This window comes from Rana temporaria, chromosome 5 (genome assembly GCF_905171775.1).
Source record: "Rana temporaria chromosome 5, aRanTem1.1, whole genome shotgun sequence".
NCBI classification, from domain to species: Eukaryota; Metazoa; Chordata; class Amphibia; order Anura; family Ranidae; genus Rana; species Rana temporaria.
Window position 1 is genome coordinate 282,171,333 of NC_053493.1, and position 12,637 is coordinate 282,183,969.

Consider the following 12,637-nt stretch of genomic DNA (forward strand, 5'->3'; position numbering starts at 1 on the left):
GTATATGTAACAGTTTACAACAGGGCTCAAGTCCTGCGGGAACGCGTGGGAACGGAGTTCCTGCACTTTTTTCACAGCAGGAACTCCGTTCCCTTTGCAGGACTAGAGCAGCCGAGCCCCCCCCCCCCCCCCCCCCCGAGCCAATCCTTCACTAAGCGGCGATGCCCAGCTCGAGTCACTGTCAGGGGCAGGCGAACCTTAGTAATCCTTTATGTTACTGGCCGCTTCCTGTATATGGATTCATCGGGTAGTGTGCGGGTATTCCGTCACTTCCTCGATGCCGCAATGTCTCCTGGGAGCTTTTGTCATTGTTCCCAGGAGACATTGCGGAGGTCTGCCGCAAGTTATCGCGGGATTTAGAAAGAACTTTGGTGGGGGGGTGGATCTTGGGTGGGAGTTCCCACACTTTTTTCCCCAGGACTTGACCCCTGGTTTACAACTACTTTAACTCCAAGCATGTATTTGATGGAAATAGATTACAAGACTTTACTTAATCGGACATAATGCTAAGCTGTCTTTTATCTTGGTAATTTCACATCTGTTTATGTGCAACGAACAAATGTCTAACAATAACCGTGTATGTGGTTTTCATTTGGTAATGTCCATTCATTCCAAAATCTAATTTTAAAAGCAAACAAAGTCTTTCGAACGACATTCATATGTCCTGAGAATTTTTGTGCAAATTTTTAGAAGACTTTTCCTAAGAATTTTAATTAGAAATTCTGCCCATCAATGGATCTTTTTTTTTGTTTCTTTAACCACTTGCCGACAGCAATATGTATAGATGTGCGTTGCGGCTTGCAAGTGGTTTACTGGGGTTATGGTTGAAGCTGTCAGCCATCACCTGGGTATTTTCTCACGAAAGTGGGCCAAGCAGCTAATTGGCCACTGGAATTCACCCTGCTGCTCTCTGGTGTTTCTTACCAGTTTAACCAGCGTGCCATAGAAACGATCTGATGGTGTGGCCAGCCAATCACAGAGGCGAACAGAGACCTGATCGCCTCTGTGGCCTTGGAGGACCGGAGCGACACATATGTGTAAACAGTGTTCGCACCACACGTGAGGTTTCATCATGAACGTTGGAGAGAGCAATAATTCTAGCGCTAGACCTCCTCTGTAACTCTAAACGGTTAACCTGTAAAAATGTTGAAAGCGTATGGAGATTTTTTTTAAGTATCGTGACTTGTTAGGTATGTATTTTTTTCCGACGTAACATCATCTTTCATATTTTACCAAAAAAATTGGGTATTTATTTTTAATTCGTTAAAGTTTATTTTTTTTTCCCAAAAAATTGCGTTTGGAAAAAAAAAAACGCTGCACAAATACTGTGTGGCATAACAAACTGTGACAATCTGCTTTTTATTCCCTAGGGTCTCTGATAAAAAATAATATATATATATATATATATATGTTTGGGGGTTATAAATCATTTTCAAGCAAAAAAATACTGACTTATGGCCAGATTCAAGTAGAGCACCGCATCTTAAAGGCGGCTTAGCGTTTTGTATTTACGCTACGCCGCCTTAAGTCAGAGAGGCAAGTACTGTATTCACAAAGTACTTGCCTCCTAACTTACGGCGGCGTATCGTAAATGTGGCCGGCGTAAGTGCGCCTAATTCAAATGAGGATGCGCCGTCCGTGTACATATACCAGTGTGCATTGCTCCAAAGTATGCCGCAAGGACGTATTGGTTTCGACGTGAACGTAAATTACGTCCAGCCCTATTCACTGACGACTTACGCAAACAACGTAAAATTTTCAAATTTCGACGCGGGAACAACGATCATACTTAAAATTGACTACGCCTCTTAGGGGGCAGCTTTATCTTTACGCGGCGTATCTCTTACGGAAACAGTGTATCTTTACTGCAACGGGCGCACGTACGTTCGTGAATCGGCGTATCTAGTAATTTACATATTCTACGCCGAACTTTACATATTTACATATTCTACGGCCATCCTAAAAATTACACTTTAGGATACGACGGCGTAGGAGACTTACGCTGCTCGTATCTTAGCCTAATTTAAGCGTATCTGGTTTCCAGAATACGCCTTAATTAACGCCGGCGTAGATTCAGAGTTACGACGGCGTATCTACTGATACGCCGGCGTAACTCTCTATGAATCCGGCTATTAAACTTTAAAAGGTTTGTTCTTCAAGTGGTTAACCAACAAATGAACCTATTCCCTCATTCACACATTTGAGATGGATGAAGGAATCCCCCAGCTGTGCTATTGTATTCTGACAGTTGGACTCCTTAGCTGTTAGAATACGCTAATCAGAGCTGCAGCTAAAATATGAAGACAATCCTGTTCAGGAGAAGTCGATCACTAGATCATTTCCTGAATGGGAACAGCCATACATGGATCAAAATTTGACCAGTTCCTGCAGAACCAGCTGAATATCAATCCATGTATTCTCTAATTATAATACAATAAAGCTGGCTACTCCGTGACATCCATTGTAAGAATCCTTTATTGGCTACATAGCAGGACACACCAGTATCACGCGTTTCGGCATGAAAGGATTAGCCGGGCCCTGCTTGTGAGAATTTACAATCTAAAAGAGAGAGGCAAAAGGTCTGGGGAAGATTTGATGGAGACAGTAAAAGTACAGTTTTAGGTGGAGGTGGGACAGACTTCTCCTAAAGGTGGACAGATTAGGAGTAAGCTGAACAATTGTGCAGAGTTGTGTTGTGTGTGTGTGTATACTATGACTTGTTTATGATATATTCCTTTTTTTTTTTTTTTTTAGTTTTACGCTCCCTGGTGTGGTCACTGCAAGAAGCTTGAACCTGTCTGGAATGAAGTTGGGGTTGAGATGAGGTCTAGCGGTTCCCCAGTCAGAGTCGGAAAGATGGATGCAACAGTTCATTCAAGTAGGTGCATTGTACATTAGGAACATTGTGCACGGATGGTATTGTGATCCCATTCAAGACCAGAAATAAAACTGACACAGCATCAGATTTTATCTTTTATTGAACCACTGAACTTTAAAATCTGCAGCTTAATGTTCTTGCTGTAGCTGAAAAATAAAAACCATTGCGATACACAGATCTGATGCAGCTGAGCAGTTTTGGCACTGAGCTTGGCGATAAGGCCCTGAGAGTGTTCGTAAAGCCTCTCATATACCCAGTGAAGTGACTGGCCTCTGACGATACACAGAGATGAAACAAATGCTCCTACATAAGTTTTACTTGTTTATCTGCATCCGTTCAAAGTGCTGAAATTTAAATAAAATCTGTAACAAGACCCTTGCTCGCTCGCTTCTGCTCTCCCGACACTCCTCTGCTACTAGTGAGTCAGCTTGCAGATTGCAACGTCTGATGGTTCGGTCATCCAAGGCTCCGGGATCCGAACTACAGCTATGTGCCGTTCGGGATCCATTAGAACAAACACCAGGCAGGCTGTATGTAAGTTCAAACAGGAAGACCTTTATTGGAAGTACACAACACTCTTTTTAAACAGAATTTGGAACATCCCGCCCCCAACAATCGCTTTCCTATTGGTCAATTATAAAGTACATGTAGTTCTCCTTCAGGTCCTCTTAGGCATGCAAATGAGGACTTGAACATGAGTCAGCAGGGATTGGTCCAATAGCTTGAATGGAGGAACTGTTTTGTGTATTGAGACAAAAGCCCCAGGGGGCAATCAATGTACACCATAGCCAGACACAGAACAATGGAGCCGTCTGGCCTTAAGACAGAGCAGAAGACCCCCCACTGTGTAACAGATTTCAAAGAGATACCCTTCAGCATTCCAAGGTCCATGACAAAATCCTTCTGCATCTGTTAGACCTCTTTCATGCTGAGGCAGTTTTCAGGCGTTTTAGCGCTAGAAATAGCGCCTGTAAAGCTCCTAAAAACTGCCTCCCATGCTGCCAGGGTGTGAAAGTCTGAGTGCTTTCACACTGGGGCGGTGTGCTTGAGGGATATTAGAAAAATTCCTGAAAGCAGCATCTTTACAGCACTCCCAAAACGACTCTGCCCATTCCAAAGAATGGGAAGCGATTCAGAAGCACCGAAAAAGCGAACACTTTGAAAACACATCAGATCTCAATGGGAAAAAATAACATCATGCTGGATATCTATACTGGTATGGACTGGTTAATGTGTTAGGAACGAAAGGATGGCACATTGTTTGATGGAAATGAAAATTATCCACCTACAGAGAGCTGAATTCAAAGACACCCTGAAAATCAAAGTGAAAAAAATGATAATGATGCAGTAGGCTAGTTAATTTTGCTGAAATTCCATTGCAGCAACTCAGCATGGTCCTCAGTACTTTGTATGGCTGCATGCTCTCGCCACATGAGGCCGGGCATTGTCGTGCACCTGGAGGAACCCAGGACCCACTGCACCAGCATATGGTCTGACAATGGGTCCAAGGATTTCATCCTGATACCTAATAGCAGTCAGGGTGCCATTGTGTAGCCTGTAGAGGTCTGTGCATCCCTCCATGGATATGCCTCCGCAGACCATCACTGACCCACCACCACACCGGTCATGCTGAATGATGTTACAGGCAGCATAAAGTTCTCCGCGGCTTCTCCATACCCTTTCACGTCTGTCATATATGCTCAGGGTAAACCTGCTCTCATCTGTGAAAAGTATGGGGCACCAATGGCGGACCTGCCAATTCTGGTGTTCAATGGAAAATGCCAATCGAGCTCCATGGAGCTGGTTAGTGAGCACAGAGCACACTAGAGGATGTCGGGCCCTCATACCACCCCCATGAAGTCTGTTCCTGATTGTTTGGTCAGAGACATTCACACCAGTGGCCTGCTGGAGGTAATTTTGTAGGGCTCTGGCAGTGCTCATCTTGTTCCTCCTTGCACAAAGGAGCAGATACTGGTCCTGCTGATGGGTTAAGGACCTTCTACTGCCCTGTCTAGCTCTCCTAGAGGAACTTCCTGTCTCCTGGAATCTCCTCCATGCTCTTGAGATTGTGCTGGGAGACACAGCAAACCTTCTGGCAATGACACGTATTAATGTGCCATCCTGGAGGAGTTGGACTGCCTGTGCAACCTTTATAGGGTCCAAGTATCGCCTCGTGCTACCAGTAGTCACACTGACCCTAGCCAAATGCAATACTAGTGAATAACAAATCAAGGCTGCTTGAGGCCTGATTGATTGACCATAGATCAAGAGAAAGGAAAGGGAGGTTTGTTTGGGACTTTGAAGGCACTAGTATGCAGCAGTATAAAATATATATAAAAATTTATTTAACAATTATAATAATACAAAATATACAAAAAAGCAGAACAATTGAGACAAACCCCACAAATCAGATTGATCACAAGACCGTATTTTCTAATCAGTGGAGTCGTGGTCTCGACCGGTTTCGCAGTATAAAACTGCTTCTTCAGGAGGAATGTCTATAGGGTACATATGTAAAATATGAACAACATGGAAAAAATAATAATAACAAGCAATTGTATACAATAATTTAATAGAGAAATTTCATAGGCTCAGTGTTGCGTCTTGTAGGAGAGTCAAAGACTACTCACCTTGATTTGCCAAAGTGGTCGTGGAATGGCTTAGGCAGTGGCCCCCTAGAGCGCACGTGGGGGATAATAAGAACGGGCTCTGATGGAGAAGGTTAATAGGTTATTCCTAATACTAAATGTAATGGGGGATGGTTATGCAGGAAGGGAGGAGGAAGGGAATGAAAGTGGGGAAAAGAAGGGAAGACCAAAGAAAACAAAGAAACGGAGGAAGGAAGAAAAAGAAAAAGGAGGAAAAAAGAAAAGAAAAAAAGAAGAGAAAAAGAGAAAAAAGAAAAGAAAAAAAAAAGAAAAGGAGGGGGGGAGGAAAAAGGGAGGGAGGGAGGAGGGGGGGGAGGAAAAAGAAGGCGGGAGAGGAGGGGTGGGGGGGGGGGAAAAGGAAGAAAGGGGGATTGGTAGAAGGTGGGAAGGGAATAGGAGGGGAGGGAGGGGGGGGGGGGGAGGGAAAAGAAATGGGTTAAAAAACAGGGAGGGAAAAGGGAAGGGGAGGTATGGTAGTGAGGTGGTGAATAGTGAAAATCAAAAATACCCGGATGAAAAAATTGAAGAAAGCAGCCAAGAGAACTAATAATTCAGCAACGGGACACCAGGAAGTGACAATCAGTGCTGGAATGGAAAGGGTTAAATAAAACTGCAGCTTACTGTCCAAAACAATGTAATCAGTTTAGTGAATACTGGGGTGGTAGACACATGGAGCTGACAATTAGATAGCAGCAAGCAATGAGAGAGAGCCAGTGTGGGTAAACACCAGCAAGCCAATCTAAGAAAGATATGGTATCAAACGATTGATTGAAAATCATAATATTAAATAATAGAATGGCACAGGAGTAGTTGATACAGGGTCAGTATAAATAAAGTGTGCTTACCACAGAATGTGTAGTGTCAGTCAATCCCCAGGGAGAGCACCGTGCATCTCACCCAAGCCGCTCGTGGAGCAGCTTAAATGAGGAATCCCAAGACACGTCATACGTCACGTGGGCGTGACGCAGACGTGACTCACCGTTCAGACGGCCGCGCATTGGTCAATGCGCGGCCTTGCAGACATGATACCCAATGGCCTGAGGCCGGGTTCGATGCTGCAAACAGCGGGCTCCGATTGGAGCCCGAGGTCTGAAGGGTCCAGCGTGCGCCAGTCAGAAAAAGGGGGCGAGGCCGCGGCCAGCCCGATCACATGACAAGGTCCTAAGCTGACAAGGCACAGCACTGAGGCGTACATAGAAAAATTGCAATGTAAACATTGATGTGTGAGTATCACAGACGTTAACATTATAAATATATACAGGGGGATATACCTGCAATACATTAAATTGTGGAGTCATTAAACAATAATAATTCAGAAATCAGGGAAAAGACAATCATGACGAGAAGATTCAATTAAGGTGTAGCAGGCATCTAAAATGTAGTGATGACATTAGAGGGGGTAGAAATACAGACAGAGATAATATTTGTAATTAGGAGGAGTTGCAGGGGGACAGAGAGGGGTTTGTTTTGGATGATAGTAACATTATGGTGGAACAATCAAGCATATCAGGTTGAAGTTGATTGTAGGTGAATGAATAGTCAATCCATCAAAGTCCCGCCTATATGAAGGACTTGTATGAATTGACCTCATTCAAACCTGGATAAGTCATAGCGTTCAAATGTTCTATCCATAAACATTCCTTTTGGAGAATGGATTTGTCCCAATCGCCACCACGTGGATGCGGTGGAATGACCTCCAATATAAGGAAGCGTATTACTGTCGAGTCATACCTATGATAAAGTCCTATATGACGTCCAATGGTAGTCAGTTTACCAACTCTTGTGTCGTAAAGGTGGTCGCCCATACGTTGGCGGAATTCTCTGATTGTTTTTCCAACATAAAAAGCATTACAGTTGCACACCATTAAATAAACCACACCCTTGGTACCACAATCAGCGTAAAAGGAAGGAGAAAAAACTTCATTATTAGGTAAAATAAATCGTTTACCCTCCAGTACCCACAGGCAACGCGGACAATTGCCGCATTGATATGTTCCCCTGAGTGCTGGAGGGGATGAACGTTCTTGTGTATAATGACTCTGGGTAAGTCGGTCTCGCAGTGAGAATGCACGGCGATAGACCATTTCAGGATGTACTTTCACATGTTTGGACAAGGTATTGTCATCCGTAAGGATATGCCAATGTCTATTGAGGATATCACGTAGGACATTGTGATGAGCTGAATAAGTAGTGATAAAACGTACAGAATTGTTACCTGGGGTGGTTGTATTTCTCTGTTTAAGTGTGTCGTATAACAATGAATTCCTAGAGCGTAAGCAGGCCCTATTGTAGGCTTTTTTGAGGTTTGTCCGGGCATAGCCACGGTCAAGTAGGCGCAACCTTAGTGCGTCTGCTTGTTTTTTGAAATCGCTGGGTAGTGTGCAATTCCTACGTAGTCTTAAATATTGGGCGAAAGGAATACTTCTAATTAATGGCTTAGGGTGAGCACTGGTAGCAAACAATAAGGTATTTCCGGCCGTAGGTTTACGGTACAAGTCCGTATGTAGAGTACCGTCACTTTGTTTGATGACAGTCAGGTCAAGAAATGGGACCCGAGTGTCATCAAATTCGACGGTAAATCTAAGGTTAAATTCATTTACATTAAGTAGACGTACAAATTCTAGTAGGGACTCAGAAGTACCGGTCCAAATAATGAACAAATCATCTATAAATCTATACCAAAGTAAAACCTGATCCAAAAATCTTCGAAGAGTGTCGTTAGCGTGTAGTGAGCGTTCCCAGCCGCCAAGATATAAATTGGCATAGGCTGGGGCGCAGGATGTACCCATCGCCACACCCTGATTTTGCAAAAATAATTTGTCGTTGAACGTAAAATAATTTTTTGTTAGGATAAATGATAATAGCTGTAAAATAAATTTAACCAGGGACCATGAGGTGTTTTCCTGTTCATATAAAAAGGACCCGGCCGTTCTGACGCCCTGCTCGTGGGGGATGCTCGAGTACAAGGCCTCGACATCCAGGGCCACGAGCAGGGCGTCAGGAGGGACTTGGGTCCCCTCGATATGTTTCAAAAGGTCAGAAGTGTCACGAATATATGATGGAAGACTCGTGACATGGGGCATAAGGAAGGCATCTACGAATTTACTAGCATTGTCTGTAAGAGATCCCATGCCAGACACAATAGGTCGGCCGGGGGTTTTTTTTACGTTTTTATGCGTTTTGGGCAAGGAATAAAAAGTGGGTAACCGGGGAAATTTGGGGATCAAGTATTCTAAAGTGTCCTTATCAATCAATCCTAAAAAGTAGGCATCTGTACATAGAGATCTGAGTTCTGTAGTAAAGTTAGAAACAAAGGTGGAGGGGATCCGACTGTACCAGTCGGTGTTGTTTAATATTGAATAGCACATGTTTTGATAAAATTCATGTGTCATGAGTACAATATTTCCACCTTTGTCCGATTGTTTGATTACAGTATCGGTACATTTCTGCAGAGATTTGAGGGCTTTAGTCTGTCTAACGGTTAAATTAGGAGATATTGTATGCCATTCCTGTCTTTTGAGATCTCGGATTGTAGCCTGTACAAACGCCCAAATCGATGGGCAGGTCATAAGGTCAGGGAATCTCCTAGAAGGGAGACGAAAGGGTTTGCGTGGGGGTCTAGTGGTTGGAATGGGTACAATTGGATCATCTACAACAGTCAATGCTGGATTGGTGTCGTCAGGGTTGCTCTCGTCATATAAGAGCATTAAGTCTCGGAGGGCACGAAATTCGTTCATGGTGAACTGTTTGGTTCTCTCCGCTAATTCATGCTCTAAATTAATTAGGCCACGGTCTCTATCAAAAATAAACTTATATGTCAGGTTGCGGGCTAATAGATAAAGGTCCTTGATAGTATGTGTTATCTTCAAAGAGTCAAGAGGACAAAAGCCTAAGCCAAGCTGTAATACTGAGGATTGGTCCTCGGATAATATTAATGGGGTCAAATTAATTATGTTAAGGCTGTTATTTTCAGAGGAGTTGGTTGTAATGGGGGCGGTAGGTTTGGCATTGATTTTAGAACAAATGTATCTAGGTTTCCCTGCTGCTTCTTCAGGTCTAAAAAAATGGCATCATCATTGGTCTTTGTAAACTTGTTGGTCATCAAAGATGAGTTAAGGACTTTGGGTATTGCTCCGTGTAGGGATGTGGACCTGCCCAAGTTGTCAGTAGATAGGTTGGTGTCCACAAGATCCCGTGCAGTTGGTACCCGTGTCTTTGTTGCCTTGGCAATTTGTCTATCCTTTTTAGCTGGTAAGGGTGGGGGGGTAGTCCCTCCATATCTCAGCCTTTTTCGGGCGGATTTAGTGCCTTTGGAAGTAGTGGGAGGTCTTGTTCCACTTTGTTGGGAAGTTAAAGAGGAAATAGAGGAGTCGGATTCCACTTCAGTGTTGGAATTACCGAGATGCTGAACGCGTCTATTACCCCTCCTATTGCTCTGATTAGTAGACCATTTGTATGCATAGCCATCTGCATATGCTGATTTGTCTTTGTTGAATTTTGTTTGTTTACTCACTATGATGTCTCTGTTGAGTGTCTCTAAGCGAGTTTTTAATTCCTTCCATTTGTCGGTGTATATGGTATTGCCGATCAGATGCTGGAATTGACTGTTAAGATTATTAATTTCCATGTCGAGTAAAGTCATATCTGAGGTATACTGAATCACCAATGATTTCATTAGATCAGTACTACACCCCAATAGGGTGGTTTCCCAATTCTTTTTGAAATCAGGTGAAGGTTCCTTGATGGTGGGGAAAATTTGGATGCGTAGTCCAATAGGACAAATGTTATCCAATAAGTAACGTCTGAAATATTCGATGTGCCAGTGTAGGTGGGATTTACGTTTCAAAAAAGCAAAAATCTTCCCGAAATATACTTTAAGGTCATCATCTATTTTGTGAGTATTAAGAGTAGAGGTTTGGATGGTAGTCATAAAACATGTCCAGTCAGTGCCAAGAACTTCCATGATATCTATCTCGACTAAAGAGTCACTCCCATCATAGAGAAAAATACAGAAAATAGATCTCCACAATAATAAATAAAATTAATATTTAATAGAATTAGAGTGAGAGGCACTCATAAGGTAGACCTAAATGAGTTATTAAACTCAAAAGATAGGTTCTACTAAAAGAGAAGCGGGTGTGTTATCCACCCAATTAGATAGTGAAAATTGCGAGTATTGCCTCGTTAGAGTTAAATAGCAAAGTCTATAAACTGTGCCAACATCCCTGTTGTTTGTAGTGAGTGTATCTTGATCAGTGGACTCAAATCAAGGCTGCTTGAGGCCTGATTGATTGACCATAGATCAAGAGAAAGGAAAGGGAGGTTTGTTTGGGACTTTGAAGGCACTAGTATGCAGCAGTATAAAATATATATAAAAATTTATTTAACAATTATAATAATACAAAATATATATTTTATACTGCTGCATACTAGTGCCTTCAAAGTCCCAAACAAACCTCCCTTTCCTTTCTCTTGATCTATGGTCAATCAATCAGGCCTCAAGCAGCCTTGATTTGAGTCCACTGATCAAGATACACTCACTACAAACAACAGGGATGTTGGCACAGTTTATAGACTTTGCTATTTAACTCTAACGAGGCAATACTCGCAATTTTCACTAGTGAATAACAGTCAGAATAGATGGGTATTTTCAGGGTGTATTGGATAGAAGAAGATCCTGGACTGCCGCACTCCTTAAAACAATGTCTTTTATTGTATAAATAAAATTCAAAAAACAACCAAAGCGATGCAAAAAAAAGTCAAAATGAAGTGAACAACAGGAAAAAGGTGGCTGACGCGTTTCACATCATGTGATGTTGTTACTCATAGCTATTTTTCAGGGTGTCTTTGAATTTAACCCTCTGTAGGTTGATAATTTTCATTTCCACAAACAATGTTCCTAACACATTACCCTGTCCAATGAGGGGGGTAAGAATGGTTGGGACAATATATGAGGCAATATGGTAGTTTGCCTCCAGCCCTATATGCAATGCATTTGTATTACATTGCCCAGTCCATATCAATATAGAGCTCCAGCATGACATTTTTCCCCATTGAAATCTGATGTGTTTTAAAAGTGTTCCTTTAATTTTTTTTGAGCAGTGTATATTGTTCACCCAGACCTAAACAAGCAAATACTGTAACCCTTGCAGTGCAGGCACTCACCTTGACCATGCCAGTGTCTTTGTAAATGCCCCCGCCATCACCACCTTACTAGTACTCTTGTCTCTGTTGCATCCAGCAGTGGAATCCAATGTGTCAGCTGGTGTTGGATGCTAATGGGAACAGTACCAGCACTCTCCTGGTCATGTGACAGTGCTCAAGTGTAGTGATTGGATGCTGGACCCAAGTGCTGTCACATGGGAGGAGATCAAATCATTTGTTACCTGGAAGCACTGGGTATTATTGTCAGCTGATGGAGGCAGGAGTCGCGAGAGAGCATTGGTAAGATGAGTATTATTGATGTGTGGGTCTCTTTGTGCTGAATGGCCTAGGTTAGGGATCTCCAAACTACGGCCCTCCAGCTGTTGCGGAACTACACATCCCATGAGGCATTGCAAATCTCTGACTTTCACAGACATGACTAGGCATGATGGGAATTGTAGTTCCTGAACAACTGGAGGGCCATAGTTTGGAGGAAGAGGAATTGTAGAGGTTACCAATTGTTTATCCCTTTCTCTGAAAATGCCAGGTTCCTGGCTGCCTTGCCAATCCAGTGGCTTCTGTCCTGTTTCATTGTCTGCCCTGGTGCAAGAAGACAGATTTGAGATTCTGGGCCAGATCCACGAAGCAGTTACGCTGGCGTATCTATTGATACGCCGCGTAACTTCTAGGTTGCTCCGGCGTATCTTTGTTTTGTATCCACAAAACAAGATACAGTAGGTGAACCCGATTTTGTGTCAATCTCGCTCTCTTTCTCGGCGAGATTGAGCACCTACGAGCCCCATCGCGGGAGCCAGCGCCGAGCTGGCTTGCCGCGATGGAGACAGAGCCGTCATAGAAGCGACGGGAGATCCGACTTGGATTCCCGCCAATTCTACACGTGTGCGGCGCTTGTTATGAATCCTGAGGGGGAAGTCCCCGCCGGATTTTAAATAAAAATCCGGCATGG

The 12,637-nt window shown here is 43.2% G+C and overlaps 1 protein-coding gene across 2 annotated transcripts in view; it reads left to right on the top strand.

Moving 5' to 3' along the window:
- The window catches only part of TMX3 (thioredoxin related transmembrane protein 3), a 121,085-nt gene that overhangs the window by 20,657 nt on the left and 87,791 nt on the right, over nt 1-12,637 (top strand). For both annotated transcript variants that reach the window (XM_040353905.1, XM_040353906.1), the window contains exon 4: nt 2,755-2,878. In XM_040353905.1, the coding sequence (XP_040209839.1) occupies nt 2,755-2,878 (124 nt within the window). The remainder of the gene's footprint in view (nt 1-2,754; nt 2,879-12,637) is intronic.